The sequence below is a fragment of the Myotis lucifugus genome, unplaced genomic scaffold (genome assembly GCF_000147115.1).
Source record: "Myotis lucifugus unplaced genomic scaffold, Myoluc2.0 scaffold_54, whole genome shotgun sequence".
NCBI lineage: Eukaryota > Metazoa > Chordata > Mammalia > Chiroptera > Vespertilionidae > Myotis > Myotis lucifugus.
The window spans coordinates 5,913,102-5,937,899 of record NW_005871102.1 but is presented as its reverse complement, the minus strand read 5'-3'; the positions used below and the strand labels follow the sequence as shown (position 1 = coordinate 5,937,899).

At 46.8% G+C, this 24,798-nt stretch overlaps 1 protein-coding gene across 1 annotated transcript in view; it reads right to left on the bottom strand.

Annotated features, from left to right (window-relative positions):
- Positions 1–24,798, bottom strand: part of CACNA1E (calcium voltage-gated channel subunit alpha1 E) — a 259,356-nt gene that overhangs the window by 106,456 nt on the left and 128,102 nt on the right. The window contains 1 exon segment of the mRNA XM_023753932.1: positions 16,925–17,028. Within this exon segment, the coding sequence (XP_023609700.1) occupies positions 16,925–17,028 (104 nt within the window).

The following is a 24,798-nucleotide window of genomic DNA, read 5'->3' as shown; positions in this document are numbered from 1 at the left end:
CCTTGGAGTTCTGATCAGGGCCCCGTAACAGGGACTTTATGTTCTAAACTGTTGCGGAACCAGCGACACTGTGCACACTGTCACTTGGGGAACAATGGAACCCACTGAAAGGGGTGACGCTGGTTACCAGCAAGGGGGATAGGTGCCAGGGAAGAAAGGAAGGAGGAACAGCGGGAAGGAAGCCTGGCTTCCGGAGGCTTCTCCCCACACCAGGCTTCATGCTTCACACAACACAGTTTCCTTTGTCAGAATCTCTTAGCTGCGCATTGTCCAGAGCCCAGGGGGTGGCGAGAAGCTTTCTGGCCCCGAACCTCAATCTCTGCCCGGGTCAGCCAGGAGCAAGCAGCTTCCACAGTCCGGTCCCCAGAGAGTGGCAAGAAGTGCTCACTGCCTCCTCACACGTGTCCTTTGTTTCACGATCACCGTTTCATTATTTGTATTATTTTAATTCCTTCCTTCTGGGCTCCCCCTGCCTTCCCATGCGAAACTAGTTCAGAGATGCCACTTTTGGAGCTCATTACGTTGTCATGGCAACTGGAATTTTCAAAGTTTAATTCTCCTGCTCATCTCCCCTCCGCGAACTCCCCTTTCTCAATTCCCATCTCCTGCCACATGTGTGTTTTTCTCAAGAAATAAAAACCTGGGAGAAAATAAGACCAACATCACCGCCAGGTAAATGTTTTGTCACATGCTCCCTATTTCAGCACAGCACGTCCCTACTGGGTATTTGAAATTGCGCCTATTCTCGCTGTTTCCAATTAATATTCTTAGACTCCAAGTCGTGATGCTTGGGAGCAAGGCCTTGAGTAACTGCCCTCAGTGTGCCCCCTCCCCCTCCGAGAAGCAGATCCCTCCCTGCTTACATAAACCCCGCTCATGCTGCGTTGGAGTTCTCATTTATTAGCCCTGAACACAGCGTTTAGAACAGCGACGGTAGAGGGAGAGTGAAAACGCCTCAGGTGCACTTCACAGGGGCTTTCTGGAGATCACAGGACCCAAAAGGAAATCCCCAAAGACAATTTGCTAAATTAATTTAGTTATAACATTAACCTTTGTGATAAAAAAAACAACAACAAAAAACAACGGATGGAGATAGAGAGGGAGAAGAGACCAAAACGGGCAAGAAAGAGCCTGGACTTCCACACTGAATGTCAGCCACCACAGAAAGGCTGGCCCTGGCTCCCAGGGGCGTCGCTCACCCATGGGACAGAGGCTTGGGCTCGGGCACGCTGAGCGGGGATCTGCAGGTTGTTTGGTCCACGCAGCTCTAACGGGGTTGGCACCCTGGGACCCCTGCTCTGGGGTCCAGGTGACCCAAGAGAGCAGTCCTCCTCTCTCCTGAGGACAGCCTTGTGCCTCTACTGCTCTTCCCACTGGGGACAGGGAAGATGATGAGGGCCGAGGGGGGTGTGAAACTGATAGATACGGCCTGACCCAGATTATGGAGACAGTATCCAGAGGCTCCAAGATACAATGACTCTTAGGCTACTGAGACCCAGTATATTTAATTTACAGACCTACTGAGTTTGAGATTAGGCTCTTGTGACATCAAACATGATGGATGAGAATTTTAATTGGGACTCGGCTTACTTATTACATCCTTCATTGATGGGAAACACAAGGAGATACCCAACTGCTTACGTCATACATGCCCAGACTCTCGCCTTGCTTACACTGGCCCTTAACAGGATTCGCTGTGTAGATGGGGGACTGCACAGCGATAAAGGGTATACTGTCCTTCACAGGGAGGAGGAGGAGCAAAGGGCGGGAAGGCTGGGCAGGACAAGGGCACATGGATAAAATGGAACGGCGGGCATGCTGGGGAGAGGAGAAGGCAGAAAAGAAATGGGGAAGGACTTAGAGCTGGTAGGGCGGTGCCACGTGTGGACTGCTGAATGGGGCAGGGAGGGGTAAGGTTGTATTGACCGGAACTCTCAGGACTCTGGTTGGCCCTGTGGAGTGTCCTGCCCAGCCCCTGGCTTCTAAGCAGCATGCCCATGCCCGAGCACCTGTCTCCTGGCCCGAGAGGGAGCCCTCCTTCTGGGCAGTGGACCACCTGCTCTGCCAGTCCACTCCCTACCTGCCCTCACCCTGCTTCTTTCAACTTACCTTGACACTAACGTCAGAAAAACCGTTCCTGGCACATAGTAGGTGCTCAACTAATATGCTCACCTCATATCCACTCACACCACCTCCGAGTTGACCTGATGGTGCAGGGGACAGGCCCTGGACCCTCTGCCAGATGTGGAAGCTCCCTCAAGTGCCCACATCATTCTGTTCCTCTGCCTCAGGGATTTCTCCACTCCCCCAGGTGCTTGCTCAGTCCACAAGCGGGGCAGCCCCAGAGGGTCATCACCCAAGGAGGAACTGGACTTCGTGGAGATCACATATAGGTACAGACCCGGCTTCCCCAGTCTTCTGTGGAGCAACGCCGGGGCACGTTCTATATGGTTCCTGAGAGGGCTCCCAGTGGATTGAGTCTCAGGCATCCACAGGAACCCATCCATCGACACATACTCTCAGGCTTTTTCTCCTTCTCTGTTTCCCCTCTCTCCCTTTCACAGCTAGAGGTCACTTCCCAATTAAACTACCCACACATCCAATCCTTCCCTTAGGGCTCTCTTTCAGGGAAACCTAGATTAAAGCCCTAGGTGTGAACTAGTTAGTCCCATCCAATCATCCCCCCACCCCTTTCCGGCAGAAGGATGGAGAAAAGAGAGGGGTGACCTTCAACTTGAGGAGAGCAAAGGTGTGTGGGTTGAAATACAAAATGCCTCCTACTTTTCAAATTTTGCCCGGAGCAAATCCTGACTATGTGGACAAGAAATTCCTAGAAAGAGGGCTAAGTTATGGTTACCTTGTCTGTAAAAATGGCCAGCAGAGCCCAACCAGAGACAGCTACTTGCTACTGCTTCTGAGGCTCGTGCTGAGAAAAGGGGCCAAGAACGAGCGACTGAATGAGCACCACACTTCCTCTCGGGGGCAGACAATCTGGGACACAACTGGCCTGGAGGTTCCCTCTGACCGTTTTAGACTCTTTTCTTCCTATTCCGAGGTGAAGGCAGAGGGAATGTAGAAGGGGGAGATGCCAATGAAAGCAAAGTCCTGGATTCCAGCTCATTATCTCTGGAAAGAATACGAAGTTGCTTAATCCACCGGTGAACCTCTCACTGCTGGTCAATGCAGAGGCGCCCTTTCTAAGGCCACCAAGTGAGGAACAGGTGGTGTCCCACGCGGGTTCATCAACCCACTCGAGACGCCGTTGCTTGGTTACCTGTTGTAGCCCCATTGGTTGCGAAGTGACATTTTCAGAACAACGGACACTTTCCACTAGGGAAAAACACACAGCATTTCTCCTGTGGGAAACAGCTGTGTCAGCTGGGAAAAGGACATCCACGCACTTGACCCCGAGGTCAGGCCCGTGCAGACTGTCAGGGTCTGGTAGCTACTCCCTCTGTTATGATGTTTTTTATCCTAAGGCAAGAGTCAGAGCTACTATTCAAAGCCTGTCCATTTTCTTCCTGGCATTTGCCATTAATGTTAATACTGTGTTATTTGCTTGCTTAATCGCGTGTTTTCTGTCTGAGCCATTAGCATATGAAGCTCGTGAGAACAGGGCGGGGGGGCCACATCCTCTCATTCACTTTCAAACTCAGAGTGTCCAACATACAGGTGCTTAGCAACCATCGGCTGACAAAATATTTTAATAAATGATCACAAGTATTTCTTCCACTTAACTTCCTCTACTTAAAAAAAAAATTATCTTGTGTCTTCTCCCCTCAATTCTTGGTCCCAGAAAGCTGCTGGCTGAGGTATGGCTGTCTGCTAGTAAGATCCTCGCTCTCTCATATAATATTTGATCATTGGGTAGCTTGGTCTAAAGGAAGAGTAGTGTGAGAAGAGGGGACCAGGTGATGGCGGAGATACTTCTCCATATACAGCGCAGAAGGTCATGGGGAAGAGAGTGGGGAAGGATCACACCCCATTTTACTGACATTCCAGTCAACTCTGGTGAGGGCTAGGGGCCTCCTCTGGTTTGGTCAACTTCAGCTTATAGACCAGCGGTTCTCAACCTGTGAGTCGCGACCCCTTTGGGGGTCGAACGACCCTTTCACAGGGGTCGCCTAAGACCATCGGAAAACACATATATAATTACATATTGTTTTTGTGATGAATCACTATGCTTTAATTATGTTCAATTTGTAACAATGAAATTGGGGGTCACCACAACATGAGGAACTGTATTAAAGGGTTGCAGCATTAGGAAGGTTGAGAACCACTGTTATAGACTGATCAGCTAGTAAGTAGATTAGTGATCAAGTTCAGTTTAATATGGTTAAGAGTAAGGGGCCCTTTTAGCAGATTGTGGGGTCCCTCCTGGTCCCCCAAAGGCTCTCAGTAGCTGTGCATCTCCTGGGTTCTCTGTGGAGCACGGCTTCCCAGCGCTCTCCCTGCCTATCAGAGTTTGCTTCTTCGATAGGAAAGAGTAATTTCAATATTTCACTAAATGAGGAATATTTTGGGATGCGATGATAATTAAGTGTTGAGAATGTAGTGATGCACTTGACATCGAGGGGGAAATAAAGAACTTTTAATTCCACGCACCTCTAACAGCCTCGGAGCTGAACAGCTAGAGGTGCCGCGCACCCAGTGTACAACCACGCCGTAAAGACTGTGATTATCAACCGGGGAAATTGGAAGGTATTATTTCAGCCACCTCAGAGTGCACGTGTCTGCAAGTGCACAGAAAACATATCTAATTATAGGGGCTACAGGCTATAAGCTCGGAATGAAGGGAGGCTCTAACTATTATGAATTTCCATGTGGTGGAATCAATTGCTTTGAGATTCCATAGACCAGAAAGAGAAACACAGGTCCAAGCAAAAGAACTTTTCTCCTCATCTTGAAAAGCCTAGGACTGTGGGATAAGCACCAAAGTGAAATGAGCATATGGGATACATTACAACAGAAAAAAAAAAAGCCAAGTAAAGGCCCCTCAAATAGCAATGATTGATTACAGTGGGTCATGTCTGTCCCACTGATAATGACAATGTTCCCTCTTTCTCCCTGTAATAGAGAAGGTCTGAGCATAGTTCCTAGCCTCAACCCTTGACCCCAGTTTACCACAGTAACCTGTGCCCAGCTCTTCAGCCAGTATTAAACGTGGGTTTCGGGGGAATTATACCCATTGGAAACAATGCTCAAAATCTCAGGAAAATCTCTGATGAATAAAGACATCCCACATATTGAAAGACGGCCTTTGATTCGTGCAGTAGGAGGTTATCTACTGAGAGCCACTGTGGGGCTGTTAATCATGCTCGCTACGTCCTGGGAAAGGGAAGGTGAACCCACCATGGTACCTGCCTTCATCATCTATGAAAGGGGCAGTGAGCTCCACAAATAAATGAGACAAGTGCTCTAATGGCAGATTATATACAGTGCGAGGAAACGTAAGGAGGATTGGACCTTGAAACCTTGAAAGATGAGCCAGCGTTCCTTAGGCAGGTATGTAGAGGAGGTTAATGGGGTTATTTCTAAGCAATAGGAACATAAAAAAAAAAAAGGAGATGTGTGTACCTGGGAAACCCAGGAATGGAGTGTGTGGTGGGCTAAAGGAGAGGCTGTGTGGGGTTGAGGCTGGAAAGGTAGGCTGGGCTGAGCTTTGAGAGGTTATATAAGACAAGGACCACAAATTCAGATTTTTTAATAAAATGATGATGAGAGAAGATAGCAGTTGAAGCTGTGTTTGTGATTATTCTGCTTGTGTTAAAGTCTTCAACTTTTAAAAATTTAATCTATATTCATCATTTCTACCCACCAAATGTTGTTTTTTTGTTACTTTGCTTTTTCTGAGAATTTACTGGTCTATAATATTTAAAAGAATGTGATTCATTGAGTAACCACCAGTCTACATTACTTATAGTCTTAAAATTTCAACATAAATTTATGATACTTATTAATTTTCATTACACATTATTATTTAATGTTTTAAGCCAGGATGTAGAAAAACCAGAACTCTTATATATTGCTGGCGTATATGTAAAATGGTACAGCCGCTCTGGAAAATAGACGGCAGTGTCTGATAAGCCTAAACACACATATACCATATGACCCAGCAACTGTATTCTTGGCGTTTAGCTCAGAGGGGAAAAATACAAACAACTTACATTCACACAAAAACCTATACACAACTGTTGAGAGCAATTTTATCTGTAATAGCTCAAAAATGAAAACAACCCAAATGTCCTCCAAGGGGTGCCTGGTTAAACCAACTGTGGTACATCCACACACAGGAATGACTTGGATGGATTTCAAGGGAATTATGCCGAGTGTAAAAGAAAAGTCCATTCCAAAAGGTTACATAGTGTAAAAGAAAAGTCCATTCCAAAAGGTTACATACCATATAATTCCATTTATATAAGATTCTTTTGGGGGAGGTTATTAATCCTCACCCAAGGATATTTTTCCCATTGATTTTTAGAGAGAGAGAGAGAGAGAGAGAGAGAAACATCGATGTGAGAGAGACACACTGATTGATTGCCTCCTGCATGTGCCCCGACTGGGGCTGGGGATCAAACCTGCAACTCAGGCACATGCCCTAGACTGGGAATCGAACCCGTGACCCTTCAGTGTGCCAGCTGATTCTCTAACCACTAAGCAACACCAGCCAGGGCTATATAAGATTCTTAAAATAACAAAATTAGAGAGACGTAGAACAGATGAGTGGTTACCTGGGACTGTGGGGTGTGGGTGGAGAAAAGTGGGTGTGACTTATAAAGAGATAGCACAAGGGAGTCCTGTGATGGGCCAGTTCTGTATCTCTATTGTGGTGGTAGTTCCACAATTCTACAATAAAACTGCATGAAACCACACACACACGGATGCAAAACTGGAAATCTGAATAAGCTCTGTGGAGTGTACCAATGCCCATTTCCTAGCTGTAATATTGTGTTGTAGTTATGCAGAATGTGATCACTGAGGAAGCCAGGTGAAGAGTATATGAGATCACCCTAAACTTTTTTCTTTGGCAACTTCCTGCAACTCTATAGTTATTTCAAAATAAAGAAACTTTAAAAAAAAAGCCATCCATGTCCTTACACATTGTCAACTTCAACAGCTATTTTTTAGTCATCCTTGTATTGGGTCCCTATGACTCACTCAGCACTTGGGGTTTGCTCTTTCCCTTTTGAAACCCTGTGCTTCTTTGTCCTCGAGACGTGATGCTTTCCCGATAGCCTTTTGACCAGTCTAGATCTTCTAACTCTTTAGTGGTCAGTTTTCTAGAATTCTCTATCCCTGGCTGTTTTTTCCACATGCCCTCCATGGACAACCTTACCTATTTTGGTCATTTTCTCTATCAAGTACTGACAGTGTCACTTCTTTTCTCCCTCTTTTCTTAAAACACAAATTGTTGGCTGATCCCATCTACTTGTTTGGCCCCCGTGAACCTCAAACTCTGTCTGAAATGGAATACATCTCTCTCCCAGAACAGGAGCTGCCTGTATTCCTTCGTCTATTCCTCATCTCTGTAAATGGGACCAAAGATCTCCAAGACACTCACAACTGAATCTGGGATCTACTAGTATGCTAGAACGGTCCTCCCTCACCCATGACAGCCAGTCATTCATCACGTCCTATTTTACCACCTAAAGGATTCGCCTGTTTCCCCCTTACCTTTTAGCTATCGGTGCCTGATATCCTCATTTCCTGTCCACCAACTAAAGCTTTGTAACAGTCTCATTACAAATCAATCCCATTTTATCACCTTTCCTAATCCTCTACGTGCTCAACTTAAAATTCAAAACTAACTCTCGTAGTTTTCTATGTGACCCCCACGGTCACACAGCTCATCCGGGAAAGGGCAGGAACATCACCACAGTGTTTAACACGGAATCTGTCTGCAGGCTGGAAGCTCTACGTGTCTTGGCCGCCTCCACGGTCCCTTCATCTCCATCAAGATCTGCTGTCCTAGATGCCAGGTAGTCTCCTTCCAAAAAAGGCACCGGGACGATATGGAAGCTGTGTTCAAGAGCATTGATATTTGGCCCTGGCAGACCTCAGTCCCCATTCGGAACCTGCTGCTTAATAGCTTTGTGAACTTGGGCAAATTACCAAGCCTCCTTGTCACAGCGATCCTATTTATAACAACAAGACAGTAATACTCCTTAGCGTCATCATGAGGATTAAAGGAGCCCAGTATGTCATGGAATTGGCAGTGTTTGGTACACAGCACAGTTGCAAGTAAATTACACATTTAAAAAATTTTAACCTAAAACGAACCCTACTCTACACCTGTGAACTAGTCAAATGGTAGAAGTGTGTTTTGCTTTCTCAAACTCCGTCCCAAACCTAAATGCCTTTGCTCAAAACCTTTGTCCTGTGTTCTTCCCTAGCCACCTAGTGGCTCGATTCGGCGATTTAGCAGGAGTCCAGGAGCCTTTTGTCTTCGTTCCACCCCCAGTACACTCTCAGACACACCCACTAGTCACCAAGTCATGCAGACCCCTTCCCACCAACACCGCCCGGATGCGGCCCATCCTCTCCACCACCACTCCGCGGTTCTGCTGCAGGCCTCACTGCTTCTCTGCCTCTCTCCTCAGCTGCTGCTCCTCAAGTTTCTCCCTGCCTCCAGCCTTGCCTCTCTTTATACTTTCTCCAGGGTAATCGCCTTCCAGTGAAAATTGGTCATCTTCCGAGATTAAACTTGAGCTCCGACCCCCCAAGCTTCTGGGATCAGGTTCAAAGTCGTTAGCTTAGCCCAGCGGTTCTCAACCTGTGGGTCTCGAGCCCTTTGGGGGTTGTCACAGGGGTCGCCTAAGACCATTGGAAAACACAGATTGAATATATAATTACATATTGTTTTTGTGATGAATCACTATGTTTTAATTATGTTCAATTTGTAACAACGAAAATACATCCTGCATATCAAATATTTACATTACGATTCATAACAGTAGCAAAATTACAGTTATGAAGTAGCAACGAAAATAATTTTATGGTTGGGAGTCACCACAACATGAGGAACTGTATTAAAGTGTAGCGGCATTAGGAAGGTTGAGAACCACTGGCTTAGCCCATATGAAGGGCCCTCTACTTCGTCTCCTCTACTTCCCCTAATGTGCTTCTCCCATTGCTCCTGGCGCATTTGTAAGCAGTCCCTGGCCTGGCTGTCCCCGCACCAGTTTGGGGACAGTGCTAATGCACCCAGGCCTACCTCCTTCTCTCCAGAAGCCCTGGGGACAGCAGGTAGAGGTGGGGGGACAGCTCAGGGCCCTTTCTGTCTGTGTGAGCCTCCTGCCCGTAGCACCTGACCTCCTTCAGGACGTGCCTGTGCAGCGCTGGTTTGTGTTCATGGAGACAGGAAGCTCTGCTTCTGCTCAAACCTAAGCTAATGGTTTTCATCAAATCGCACTTCCTCTGAGACACATAAAAATGCTGCAGTGCCCCATCCACACTTCCTCCTGAGATACACTGAAGCCGATGAACACACCTCACAGCCTTCCTTTACCTCCAGCCCTGGGGCTGGTGCCAGTGGGCCATGGCCGCCAATGCCTCCTCTCACCTGGACTCTTCTCCTCACCTGCCTAACAAGGGGGCACCTCCCTCCATTGCCAACCCTCTGCTTTAGGAAAGCCTTGGTAGTGACATTCCAACGGCCCACAGCTCCCTGGGAACATGTCCTCTGGAGACAAAACCTTCAGAGCTTCCAGCGGCCTGTGAAACCAGACCAAGCGGGGAGCCCGTGCCCCTCCCACTCCTGTACACAGATCCTCCAGATCCTCCACAGACACCAGTGAAAACCCTCCCGATCTGTGTCGAGCATCAGAACGTGGAAAAGAAACCTGGACGGAAATATTTCAGTCCCGGCCTGTAAGGCGCCTATTGTTAACATTCCTGTAAATGTCAGCATTTACTCGCACCAGCTGCTGCCAGCTGCTGCCGTCGCTTCCTAGGCTTCCCCACAAGTGCTAAGGAGGCAAATGTCACTTCAGCTCTGCTTCCTCTCCCAACCTGAGGAGGCCACTCCCCGTCAGAGAGCTGACCGCCTCACGACTGGTTCAAACCAAAATGACAGGCTGCTACCCAGCGGACAGCCACCAGACCTAAGAGGTGGAGGAAACCCAGGTCAGTATTCTCAAAGGGCACAAGAGCGAATGGCTGTTCCATGCCAGACCCTGCGTGTGAGGGAGAATTGCTATCCCATTTCACAGAGGAGGAAGCGGGCTCAGAGCTAACAAGGGGCAGCGTTAGGTTCTCCTCCATGACTGCCCGGCGCTTCTCACAAGCTGCCGCTCTCTCCCTCCGGAGAAGGATGTAGGAGGATGAAGAGATGCAATTCCACACCAAGCGCGTCCATCAGAGTGGATACGGTCAGGCTCAGGACTTGTCCTGCAGGGCAGAGCTCGGTCACATTTCCCTGCTCTGAGAACCCACCTTATCTGGAACACCAAGGACGTGTTAACACAGCACCTGTTTTCAAGAATCTGACTTGAATTCTCTAAACTAAAATGTGGACAGACTTAAGAAATGAGTAATGATCAAGAACAGAGGGCCCAGCCCTAGCTGGTTTGACTTAATGAATAGAGCGTTGGCCTGCGGACTGAAGAGTCCCAGGTTTGATTCCAGTCAAGGGCACATGCCCGGGTTGCAGCCCAGCCAGTGTGGGTCAGTTGGATGAGCATCAGTCCATGCACTAGGAAGTCACTGGTTTGATTCCAGGTCAGGGCACATGCGTGTAGGCTGGATCCCCAGTAGGGGGCGTGCAGGAGGCAGCCGATAGATGTTTTAGTCTCTCATTGATGTTTCTCTCTCTCCCTCTCCTTTCCTCTCTCTCTAAAATAAATAAAAACACATTTTTTAAAATAGAAAAAAGAATAGCGGATAAGATCACACCAACCAGAGATGATCTTGCCAGTAAAAATACAAGAAGAAGAAGTGTGTGGTCAGGCCCCTGCCGTAAGCAGTCGCTGAGGGCAGTTTTGGAGTTTGCGGTACAGACTTGTGGAGAGAATTACCTAGAGCACGAAGAGTGTCAATAATGCTCAGCAAAAAATAAATATCACATGATCTCACTCATTTATGGAATATAATAAACAACATAAAGTGATGAACAAAAACAGATCCAGAGACAGAGAAGCATCGATCAGACCATCAAACCTCAGAGGGAAGGCAGGGGCGGGTAGGGGTGAGGGGGAGAGATCAACCAAAGGACTTGTATGCATGCATATAAGCCTAACCAATTGACACAGACACCAGGGGGGTGAGGGGATGAGTGGGGGATGGAGAGGCAATGGGGGGATAAGGACACATATGTAAACCTTAATCAATAAAAAATATATATATATATATATATATAAAATAAATAATGCTCAGCGAAGGAGTGAACACACAAGAAATTCCATAATGTCTCAGCACTATCCACTCAAGATCACACTATAAAAAACTCCGTCACACTGGCTCCCGTTTTTCCTTCACGACCATTTCATAAGTCACCACCAGCTCTTAGTTCCCAGAGTTGGACATGGTTGTTTCCTCCTTAATCCTACCGAGTCTGGTCTCTCCCCATGCCAATCCTTCCCCCGCAGACACCAGGTCAATGATCCTACCTATTCCTCCAGTCCGCACCTTTTTGAGTATGCAAGTTTTACTTCTAAGTTTAATTTCTATTTTCTCAAAGTCATATATGTTAAGTTTTAAATTCAAGTATTTTTAAAGACTTCTAGTGAAAAACACTGCAGTTCACCGCCTGCCTCCCTCCCTCCCCCTTCTCTGAATCTCACTCCCCTGAGGCAAGCACTTAGAATTCTTTTACCTGTTTCTTCTGCTATTCATTCCCAGTTTTCAAAATATTATACTTACACGGCTGCTATTTCTTTCTCTCTCAATTTTAGGAATTGCTTAAAGACTTCCTCACTGTGGAACCTAAGATTTTAGTCTTTGACATTCCCTTCCCCTCCGCACCCTTGTCCACCCCCATGCTCCTCTCTCGGCCATGATAGCACCATAGGGGTAATCTCAAAATCCGGTTTGACAATGTAAGTGTTGTTGACCTCAGATCTGCCTTGAGGACTCACTAAGCTTCTGTTCCTTTAGTGGTAACACTTGTATTTTGTGAAACCAATTGCTTAGATCAGGGAGTGCATGTGTATACGAATACATACATTTATATATTCATACACATACATTCATAAGTATACAGTGTTGATAAAAACCATTAAACTCTTTTGAATACAATACTCATCAGGGGATATATTAGTTTTTTTGTTTTTGTCTTAGAGAAATCATTTTTAGAGCCCTCTGTCCTCCTACGCAAATCTGGACCTGCTTCTCTCTAGGCCTCTGACTGCCTTCACCCTAGACTTCCCTTCGCCATCATGCTTGGGATCCCCTTTGCCTCTCTCCTCTGTTAAATCCCTTGTTTCCAAGAGTATCCTGTCCTTCTCTCTCTTCAACTGCTTCCTCATTTTAGCGACTCACATTCTCCAGGAACTTCTTCAGAAAGAATGTCTGGAAATATTGCTATTATCCTTGCAAATAATTGCTATTTTGGTGGGTATAGACTTCTGTCCTGGAAATTTTTTTCCTTCAGAAAGCTTTAGGGACTTCTCTATTGGTTTCTAATTTTCAATGTCATTTAGACATCCAAAGCCATCCCAATTCCTAATTATTTGTAGGCAAAATCCATCCCCTTCTGAATCACTAGAAGCTTTTAGAATATTCTCTTGAACCAGATGCTCTGAAATTCCATGATGATTCCTTGGTGTGGTCTCTTTTTATTAGTTGTGCTGTGTGCTCAGTGGACATTTTCATTACACATTTGTTCCCTTTTATCTCCATACCCACCTCCCATCTTCCTGCCATACAAACTGCCATCACAATATATTTGTCTACCTTTTATTTGAATGCATTTTTACCAACTGCATTGTGTGTATATTCCTATTTATATAAATACTATATCACACTGTTTCCTTCTTATCTATGTTTTTAAGATACCCTATACCTCTGTGGTATTTGTTGCTCCTAAGTGCTGCATAGTACGTCATGGAATACATCCAACCGTTTTCCTACCTACTCTCCCAGTCATTGATCCTCAGGTTTCTCCAACTCCCCTCCACTAAAAAAACAACACTGGAAAGAGTATCCATGCTCATGTCTCAACCACTCTTTCAATCTGGTCATGTGAGTTTACTGCTGCTGGGAATGTTTTTTGGTATTTTTCTCTTCTTTTACATTTTATGTAACCCTTATTAGTTTAATGTCTGACCTACCCTGATTTTCTTATGTTCATTCAATTTTTATATGATTTCACTTTTATATTCCAATCTTTATATTCCAATATTTACTGTTTTATTACACATTTTTACATCAATTCATTTTACATTAATGTAAATTTTACATTAATGCCCAAGAACTCTTCTTAACTGCTAAATGTTTTCTCTTTATAGCAATCTGTTACTTTGTGGATAAAATTCTTTCTCATCTATTTCTGCTGGTATCAATTATACTTTTTAAAAGTTATCTTCCGCCCCCTGTATTGTTCATATTCCCTCGCTTTTTTCTATCTATTATTTTGTTTTTGTCCTTTGTGTGAGACATTTTCTTTGAATGATAATGATCTCTCGCTGTGTGTTTATATTCACGAGCAAGGCACAAAAGGCTTGTTGGAAACTCTGCATGCATGGTTGGGGCTTGTAGAATGGTGAGCATAGCACCCTCATCCCCTGCCCAAAACAGACAAAAGCTGTGTCTATATCCTAATTCCTGGAACCTGGAACTGTTACCTTACTTGGAAAAGGGGCCTATGCAGATTTAATTAAGGCAAGAATCTTGAGATGAACAGGTCATCCTGATGACCAGGTAACCTTCAATCCAATGACAAGTGTCCTCATAATCATAAAAGAGAAGAGAAGGCACAGACCCTCATGGCAACACAGAGTATCTTAAAAGCATAGGGTTCAATGAAAACAAGAAGGAAACAGGGTGATGTATCATTTATGCAAATAGAAATACACAAGACAGTTCATAAAAATGTCTTCAAATAGAAAGTAGACATTAAATATATTGTGAGGGCAGTTTGTATGGCAGGAAGATGGGAGGTGGGTATGGAGATAAGCCACTGACCACAGATACAGAGACGAGTGACACAGCCACAAGCCAAGGAATGCCTGCAGCTGCCAGAGCAGTGGTTCTCAACCTTCTGGCCCTTTAAATACAGTTCCTCACGTTGTGACCCAACCATAAAATTATTTTCGTTGCTACTTCATAACTGTAATGTTGCTACTGTTATGAATCATAATGTAAATATCTGATATGCAGGATGGTCTTAGGCGACCCCTGTGAAGGGTTGTTCGACCGGGGTCGAGAACCAATAGAGAAGTCCCATGCCAGAGGATGGAAGAGGAAGGAAATAAATGCTCCCTTAGAACAGTGGTTCTCAACCTTCCTAATGCCACGACCCTTGAATACAGTTCTTCATGTTGTGGGGACCTCCAACCATAAAATTATTTTCATTGCTACTTCATAACTGTAATTTTGCTACTGTTATGAATCATAATGTAAATATCTGATATGCAGGATGTATTTTCATTGTTACAAATTGAACATAATTAAAGCATAGTGATTAATCACAAAAACAGTATGTAATTATATATGTGTTTTCTGATGGTCTTAGGTGACCCCTGTGAAAGGGTCGTTCGACCCCCAAAGGGGTCTCGACCCACAGGTTGAGAACCGCTGCCTTAGAGCCTTCAGAGGAAGTATGACCCTGCTTGAGTTTGGACATCTAGCCTCCATAATGTTGAGGAATTAATTTCTCTCACAGTTTAAGTAAGCCACCTAGTTTGTGGTCATTTGTTTTGGTAGCCATATCACCTCGCTGAGGTGATAGGTGGGAAACATTTCTCTGGTCACCTTCAATTATCTGTATACGTAGGTCTTTCTTCAAGCTTAATAGTTTCCCACAAAGAAAATGAACTCCCCACCGACACTCTGAGCTCCTGCCAGATGGCTCTAGTTCTGAGAGTCACACAGTCAGGTGGCCTGGAGGACTGAAACTCAATTTGTGGACTATCATTTAAACCCTCCTGCTCTAGCCGCAACATATCACCTCCACTCTCAGATGCACCAGATGTGACCATTCCCAGCTTCTCCCGTTCAGTCTCTATGGGGAGTAAGACTTCTTTGTCTGGGGCGAAGGCTGGGTGTAGCAAATCCCTGTCAGCACTGTGTGTGGGGAGAGATCTAGGATGCTGGGGAGAGGACTGCCAAGTGTTCCTTAAAAGGACCTTAGACCAGTCCTCTTATTTTTAGCACCACCCAGACTCCAGCTCTCAGACATACCTAGTGCCTCTAATTCCCGGGCCTCTCTAGGGCCCTGTAGGGTTACAAAGCAATCATCATGCAAGAAATTTAAACCTTAGCTTCCCCACCACTGGGTCAGTTGGCCTTTACTCTCTATCTTCAAAAATTGTTGACATCTCTCATCTGTTGTCATTTCTTCTCCTGTTCTTTTTGTCACTGAGCCTGTCTTAAATTTTACTTCCTGTGTTAGTAGTTACAAGAGATGACCAAGTGGTTCAATCTGCCATGTTTAAACAGACCCATCACCTTAAATGTTTTCTCTTGACGAACTTATGCCACTCAGACAAGAAAGTTCAATTTATTCAGAAAAGTGTAAGACCCTCTAAAATCTACTGTGGTGTTTTCATTCCTATCTTATACCTTTCATTCCCCCAAGTGAGATTTCCACTCTAAGTTTGGTTGCATTACAGTCTCTTCACTTTCCATGACAAGTCCCCTTTCTTCATCTTCCATTATGGTATGGTGCTCCCATTCCTGGAATTTTTATGCCCATATTTTCTATCTTATCTTATTACATATGTAAGCACAGAACCAGCCCAAACAGGTGCTGTCTTGTTTCTAGCAAGACCCAGAACCAAAGTTTAAACCTTGGATATACCACTTTGAGAAACACTTGTAAGGCCTTAACTGCTCCCCACCAAGCAATCAAAGGACCAGAACCTGACGGAACCGACCACCAGAACACTTGCAGAAGAGAAGGGCCCGCTGTCCAGGAATATCTGGTGCTGAAATTCCTTAAATCTTGCTCCAAACCTCCAACTGGGGAGACAGATTTGAGCCTTGTCTCCTGTTACCTTCCCGATCAATCTTGTAATAATATCTTTTACTTTTCTCAAAAGCTGGTGTCATAGCATTGGCTTCTATGCACATCAGGCAGCAAGCCCTTGCTTGGTAACGCATTTTATTCCAAGCAAAATCCTGACACTTCACAAAACCATCTCTGATAACATCAGACGATACAGATTTGTCCCTTCCCCCAAACAAATGACCTGCATCTTATACTAGTCGGTCAAAGAACTCCCATTCCCTAATAGTTTCAAGTATTTGTGTTGCCCTCTCCCCAAAACATAAGGTCCTTAAAGGTAGGAACCAGGCCTCATGCTTCACATGCTCCTTACAATGCTTCCCATGGCCGTGGACACTGAGTACTGGATGAGTGATGTGCACTAATCCAAGCCTCAAATATGCTCTGATGTCCAATACATGATAAAGAATCTTTTGAGGGTAGAGCCTGTATCTTATTCAACTTTATATCCCTAACAACCAGCAAGAGTTTGACACAGACTGCCGAGTGACTAAATGAAAGGATGGATGGATAAATGAACTCTCAGTAGGTACTGTCTTCAATGTTGTACCTGATCTAAGGATTTTCTTACTTCCTAAGAATAATAAAGATGACTAGAAAGATAATTCACTACTGCATTCCCAACATGGGGAACACCACTCGGCACAGAGGGGCTGCTCGGTCAATGTCTTCTAAATGAAGCTTCAATGAATGAATCTGCCCTGAGTCAGGAGCATCGGTTTACGGTTAGAAAGAGGTTAAAAGGAACATGTGGCTTACCCGGAAAGCACTCCCAGGACTAGGTTGAGAACAAAGAAGGATCCAATGATGATGAGGGGGATGAAGTACAGCCAATTCCAGGTGGCTCCTAAGGCATCATTGGTCTGAAAGAAAGAAACATGGTTCCTTAATAATTCATCCAAACCATGTGCCAGCGGAAGGCCTCTGTGCGTGCAGCTTCCCACAGAGGATAATGTAATAAGCACAGTGCAATGCAGTTAGGCACTGCCTCGCTCCACTCCCAATCTGGCGTAACTGTGGGTTAACTCACTCTTCCATATGCGTAGAGAAGGACATTGCATCAGCCTCATGTCACATCCTGAGCTGCAATAGTCTTAACATCCTCACTTAACAGATGAGAGAACAGAATGCAGAAAGGTCAACCACTTTTCCAAGATCACGCAAACAATCCCTGGCTTTACAGTGTTGGATGCTGTGGCTTCTAAGTTTCTGCTTTCTGCATTGGACCAATTCTCAAAAAGACAGGGGCAGGCTGTGCCCATCCCTCTATTCCACAGATGCTGGCCAAGGCCCTGACAGGGTTGCATTGGGAGATATGAGGGCCACCCACATCCTGCTCAGCCCTTGACCTGACCTGACCTCTGGCTCTCTGGGCTCTGGCTTGCTTTCTTCCATTATAGTCCCATATTACAGAGCTGGCCCAGGCTTGGCCCCGCAAGGCTCTGGACAAAACAATGAATAAATCTAGATTTGAAGAGTGATCCTTGCTCTCTTTTGAATGCTAACACACAGTGACATGAAAAATGCGTGATATTCTAGATTTTTAAAAATTCTTTATTGTTGAAAGTATTACATGTCTCCTTTTCCCCCCATTGACCTCTCCCCACCTGCCCCCATCCCCTGATATTCTAGATTCTTATACCGCAAGGTAAAGGCAAGGCCCTTGAATGGTGGGGGCTGAGGGAGCGTTACGCCACATGATGTAGCCAGTACCCGTTCTTTGTCAGCAAGGACTGAGTCTGCTCCCAGCACCCAGATCAGAGTTCAGTTGCCAATAAACATTAGTTGGTGTCAGCGATGGCGACGGTGACATTGTGACCTTTAAGGTGTCTTTGGGCCCAGGAGTGAATGAGCTACAGTGTGAAGAGAGCTAAAGCAATTTCAGTTGGGTGACTATTTGCCGGAGATGCTGTAGAGCAAGCATGTCAAACTCGCAGCCCATGGGCCGCATAATTTGTTTATTTGGCCCATGTTAGCCTTTGAGTTTGACATGCTTACTGCAGGGTGTTACCCAAATTGTGTGGTTGTTGCCTGAAGTCGGTAGGCTATTCATGTGTTCTGCGGAAAATGGGCTTCTATAACCAAAGAAACTTGGGAAACACAGCAAATTATATTTCCCCCCGAGCCTGTGAGAAGACCCACACACAAAAAAAGGAGCATTAACTTTGTTTATTCCATCATTTTATACACTTCCTTGATTATAAAACATCCTTTCTCAAGGAAAATCCATAAACATCTCAGGAAGTAGAGCCTGTGAAATGCAGGGATAAAAGGACTCCCCTCACGGCCCCAGAGTCTGGAACCTGCTTCCTAATTCTTCTAGAAAATACCAATGATGAACAGTGTCTTTTTATTCAGTGTTTTGTGAGAATGTTTTTGGTTTTGCTATAACATACACTAAGGCAACAGCCTTAACTGTCTGCTCATTTCTGTACCTGGCACCTAATGAAGTGTTTGGCACATATAGTTGCTCAATTAATCAATAAACAACCATGATTTGAATAAGATGATTCTCATGTTTGAAATATACCCATTCTGATATCCCCCTCTCCATCTGTGCTGCTCTGTCTGAATTGCTTTAAAAAGGAAAAAAGTCATCCACTATGGTACTGGGGCCTGTTGCATGAACAAGAGAGGAGGAAGGGAAGATGGGGAGAAAAAGGAATCTGGGAGGAGCCCAGCACCAGCGGCATGAGGGTGTTAGAGATGACTGACAGCTTAAAAGGTTCTTCTGGAGAAAACAGCTTGACAGCCCAGAGATTACTCACAAACCTTTTTAACAGACTTGCCACCCCCTCTGAACACCTTTCTCCTCTCCCTCCCATCCTTCCTCCCCAGGTGGCCTCACCCTCACATCACCTCGCCTGTCAATGGATCAATGACACACCCAGTCCCTGTGCTCCAAGTCACATGCCTCAGCAGGAGGGGGCAGGCAGAGGACTTCACACTTCCCTCCTCCAAATGGCAAGGTTCTTTCTGATGCTAATTAGAGCTTCAATCTCCTTCTGATTCATCATTATTAAAACAACCATAAAGCTGTCCAGTGTAGGAGAGATGACTACTCAAGTGTCTTCTGAGATTCAACAAGAAGCACGAAACCGACAACTCCCAGGGCAGCAAGGGCCCCGGGACCACGTGAGGTCGAGTCAGGGCCGCCAAGCAGAAAACGCTGACAGCTGTGCCTATTCTCTCCGGGGCATGTATGTCTGTACCCCAAAGGGGGTGGGAGAATTTCTCCCTCTCCTTCCTTCTCCACGGTGCCCCCTGCCGCCGCCCTCTGCCTCTGTGACTCTGACAAGAGGCTAGCTTGCAGGATCATCACACTTAATTTTCCCTCAGGACTCACTCTTCCTTCAGAAACAGGGCAGCCGTGCTAAGGTCTCTGACTGAGCAAGATCCTGGGGAAGGAGACCCACAGCTTTCCAACGCACCCCGCACGACTCTGGCCCCAGAGTGTCTCGTAGTGAACCTTTCCCAGATCTCTCCTGTGGAGCGCAAAGTGTAAACCAGGCCCCTCCCTGCAAAGAAAGCTACACAGAGGGCCAGCCTCCTCCTTCCCGCCATCACGGAGCCCCTGCTGAGTGCCAGGCATCACAGAAGCAGGCTACGTGCTATGCTTTGTGAGCAACGTCCTCTTCATCTAAGATGCTGCGTCCCCTCCCACCCAGCCCGGCGCAGCCCCAGACTTCTCACCTGCCGAGTCCCTGAGTGACACACACATGCACACGTGCACACGACGGGCATGTGCACACGACGGGGTGGTGACAGACAGAAGGCAGTTGCGGGTGGCAGCCCACCTGCACAGGAGTGCTCAACGGGGCCCAGTACTGACACAGAGGGAATGTGCTCCTCTGGGAAGCTGCCTGGTTGGGGGTGGTGAGCGCACCCACTCCCTGCGTACACAGGCGCACAGGGCAATTATCACATTAATCTCAGGGGGACTGGGGAAGCTGGAGGAAGGTGGGGAGCAGGGTGGAAGAGGAACAGAGGGATGGCGACAGCAACAGGAAGGGGTCCCTGGTTCTCCGGCCTGAGGCTGCAAGGGCCGGGCTGGCTCCGCCCATGGAGACAGGGCTCTAGGAAGGTCCCACAGGGCTCTGCGGAGAAGGAAAAATCGCCTCTCAGAGCAGCTTTGGCCCGAGGCTAGGTTGGGACTGAAATTAGGATACTGACTCCAGGGTCCCTTTTAAAAAAAAAAAATGAAGGGACCTGCTCCCCAGACTGAAGGCAGCACCTGCTGGCAAGCCCTGGACTGAGTGACAGCAGGTTGCTCAGCCTGGGCTGGAGAACTCTTCCTTGTGGGGTCTGTCCTGTGGGGTGCATTAGCAGCATCCCTGGCCTCTACCAGGTAGGAGCCAGTCGCTCGCCCACCCCCTGTTGTGACAAACAAAAGTATCTCCAGAAACTCCAGTGTCCTGGGGCTGGGGTGAGGGGCCCCAGCCTCTGGGCTCCACCTCAAAAGAGAGATCTCTGGGATTCCCAACCAACTCAGGCCCAGGGATGGCTGCCAAGAGGCCAGGCCATTCGTCTTAGCAAACGCAACTGTGCAAGGCCTCTGCCAACCACCCCAGAGAGAAAACTCAGAGAGGGCAAGGGGGGGGGCATAGAAGCCGAAGATAGATTCAACTGCCGAACACCTTCCCTAAGGGCAACACATCTGGGCATTTGCTTCCCTGTGGCCCCCACATCATTCCAGCACCCAGTGCGACAGCTCCTTCCCCATCCAAGGGACCGTGGCTCAGAGCGGAATGCCGCATTGGCATTGTGCTCAACAAATCTGTGGACCACCCAGTGTGTGGCAGATACTCTTCTAGGCCTTAGAGATAAGTGAAGAGCAAATAGTCTCGGTCATGGCCGGTGTAAAACAGTATAGCGGACGGATCCACATTAAAGAGATGAGCACACAAGTATTTGCATAACTGAACTGGTGAGTGTGCTGATGTGCAGCTGTGTCTGATCACACCCAGGTGCTCAGGAAAGGATTTGTGAAGCTTTTGGAGAAAGGAATCACATGAGACTCCAAGAAACTACCTTCACTGAGACAGCAGAGGCCAGAAATGGAGAGAACAGGCTCATATGGAGGTGAAAGTGGAGGAAAAGGTTAAGTTTAAGAAATGTCAAGAGGTGGGTGACATAGAAGAAAGAAAAAAAGGAGGGGAGGGCTTCTGGAATGAACCCCACCAGACCCATGTGGATGTTCTACTAAACCATATGCCCAGGGCTGCCCACAAGCCCCTTCCTAGGTACCATCTACCCTCGGCAAATGGGACATCATCCTGACTTAGGTCACCCAGATCAGGAAATCTCGCCTGTACATCTATCTCCCTGCGTACACCGAGTCACCACGTTCCCTCTTTGCTCAGGACTCCCGTTCAGAATAGCCCTTTCCCTCCTCCATCCTGCACCTTCCCTGTCCAGCACTCACCTGCTGTGGCAGATTCTGGGCTGTACCCGCTCAGGTCCCCTTTACCAGTAGGTGCGCCCATCCCCTAGCAGTTATACGTGAGAGCTAAGGGCTCACCTGCACATGATCAGAAGCCTGTCTCTGCCTCACCTGTGAGTTTATGCCAGCCTATGGGGTGGGGGGGAGACCTGCCCCAATAACTAACCGATGTGGGGCTACTATTGGCCCAGCCCCTTTGCCTCTGAGTGGGACAACCTCTGAGGTATAATCCACACTCCGGAGCTACCAGTGGGATCAGGTTGGAGGTTACAACCATTGAAACTAAACTTCGCCTCGTATCCTTACCAGTCCCCTCTTAATTTTTCAATAAATCGTTGCCACGAGAATCTCCTACCCTGAATCAATGTATAAGAAACCTGACTGAAGGCATGACATCCCTTTCTCATCAGGGTTTTGAACAACCTTCGAAGCAGCCAACACCCAGCCCCTGCATCACACAGTTGGATGGTGTTTCCAAGGGCGGAGCCACTTGAACGCCTCTGACCACACCCACATGTTAGTTAAGGGACATAACGTACAGGGCACCATACAACATGGGGCAATTAAAGGCCCGGGAACACCCAACCTGGCTTCCAGCACACCAGCCAGTCTGGCCATGATCGTGGAAGGTTATGAGAACACACTATACAACCCGTCACTTGGTAGAACAGGAAACTGAGGCCCAACCAAGGAAAGTGACCTGGAGCAGACCTGGGCCACCTTCCTGAGAACCCTGGACTCTCTCTGTATCGTTTAGTCCCAGGATCAGATTTGGGGCCACAACCTAGAACCACAATGAGTTAACTTCTTGAGAACTCCGGACTCTCCCTATTATCATTTAGTCCCAGGTCTCTTCAAAGCAATCCTCCCCAGACTATTACCAGATTCTAGGGGAGAACAAAAACAAACAGGAAAGCCGACGCTAGCATGTGGCAGCCAGAAAATGAGAGCTGTCTTCCCAGCCCTCCAGCAAGAAAGAGGGTGGTGAAGGAGCCGCGGAGGGAAAATAGAGTGGAACTCAGCCACCTGCTGCCACCCAGCAAGGAGCTGAACCTGCCAGTCCTGAGGCAGAGCATTTCATCATGTCTCAGATCCCTGAGTGCGTGTAATAGAGCCGCCAAGTCTCCCCACACAAACAAGCTTCACCCGGGGAGATAAGTAATCAGGAACCAGGGCCCTCCACACCTTCTGCAGAAAAGCTGCTTGTTCCAAGCCCCCGGACTTGATGGCCAGCAGCCGCCTATTCCCTGGACGTCAGTGACTGTCACTGTGGATGCACCAGTGTCTTCATCCAGATGCAAAAGCAACTCCAGGAGTGACTTCCTGTGAGACATTTAACCATCGATGATACCATTCTCCCCCTTAGCAGTGGGGAAAGGGAGCAGAACCAGTTTGACAAAGAGGAGAGCCAGAGGAAGACGGCTCTCCACCCTCACCCACAGGCAGCAGTCTGATGCCAACGAGACCAGGGCAGGAGCTCCAGGCCAGGAGCTCAGCTCAGAATGAGAGGCAAGCACTGCCCCATCCTGGTCGTGGGCGGTGATCCCACTGGTGCTGGGCATAGATGTAAGCAAAGACCTATCCACACTCCTGGCAAGATGACTCAAGAGCAAATATCACACAGAGAGGGGAGGCAGAGCCACCTGGAACCAGAAAGGTCGTCATGACCGTGTCCACACAAGCCAGTGCCTCAAAACCCACAGGAGTCAGGGCCCTGCTGTGCTCAGGATCTCTTTGGCTAAATCCTAATAAGTCCAAGATCATCATTATAAATGCTTATCCTGCTGCCTCCCTTTCTGAGTTCTGGCCCAACATGGAGATAAGAGATCCTTTAAAGGTCTTGTACCTGCTGAAGCTGGGTTTGGGTGACAGAGACTCAATATTCTGTTCTCTCTACATTTGTGTATGTTTGAACATTTTTGGTAATAAAAGATTCAAAAATTTCCCCAAAGAATAGTTTGTTTATATAGTTCAGGATCTTGTATGAATTTTAAGAGGAAAATCCTTTTTTAGTCAAAATAGTAAAAGATGTTAACAGTGATAATCATGGGGGGGGCGGGGGGATTGAAATAAGTGATTAAAAATTTTTTATACTTTTCTGTATTTTGCAACGTTTCTGCAGTAACTGTTTTTTGGTCATTTGTTTTTATGGTCAGAGATAACAAAACAAAATGCTAGGGAAAAAAATCAAAGACCAAGTCCTCCTGCCCTTCAACTGCAGCCCAGGATGCTGAGGAGGCAGCAATTCCTGGGGCCACTGAGAAGCCAGGACAATTGACCTACAGCGAACTATCCAGGCCGGGAGGCTGCCTTGCTTTGGGGAATGGCAAGTGCATTGCTCTGACACCACCACAAATGCAGGTTGGCCAGAGTAGATGACTTAAAGAGGAAATTAAAGAGGATGCATCCTCTGATGATTGGCTAAAACACCCTTTGCCCATTCACAGGACTTGCTGATGAGAGACTTGACGTCCTCTTTCAAGAAAGTCAGTCACCAGAAGAGCGCAAAGAATTACAGGTGAGAGACCCTTCCTTTGATATCCAGGGACAAAGGGTACATGAGGCTGACAGACCCTCTACACCAGGAGAGCTCTGTGTAGGATTTCTTGTATTCTAGAAAAACTGCTTATGATGCTAGGGCAACAAGTCTTCAACCAGTCCTTAACTGGTTCTCCACTCTATGCCATGGTCCTCACAGACCAATCCTTCTAGTTACCATCATCTACTGCTTTTCCATTGGTCCCTGCCCTTTCCAGTGAACCAGTCACTACTTTCCATTCAGTCTAATATGACTATTCTAACTTTCCTCATCTTGCAGATTATAGAGCCAGAAGAAATCACAATATCTTGCACAAAACCTTCATTTTACAGATGAAGAACTGAGGATGAAAAGCTAAGCAATTGCAGAAAGGTACTCTACTAGTTGACTTCAGAAACAGAACTAGCATGCAGGACTCCTGGCCTCCATTCCACTCTGCACAGCCCCTCTATTCTGCACCGCTATTCCACACTTCGTTTGAGTACTAAATTGTATATAATTAGTCTAGCCTCATGATCTCATTGGGAAGCTACCTCAAGTTGGGGAACTTTTTAATGAAGTCTCTCACTTCTTCTAAAGGTTCAGAGCATGGAGCTCAGACCTGTGAACACTGCCATCTGATTTAAGGAAGAAAGGAGGAAGACTAGAAGT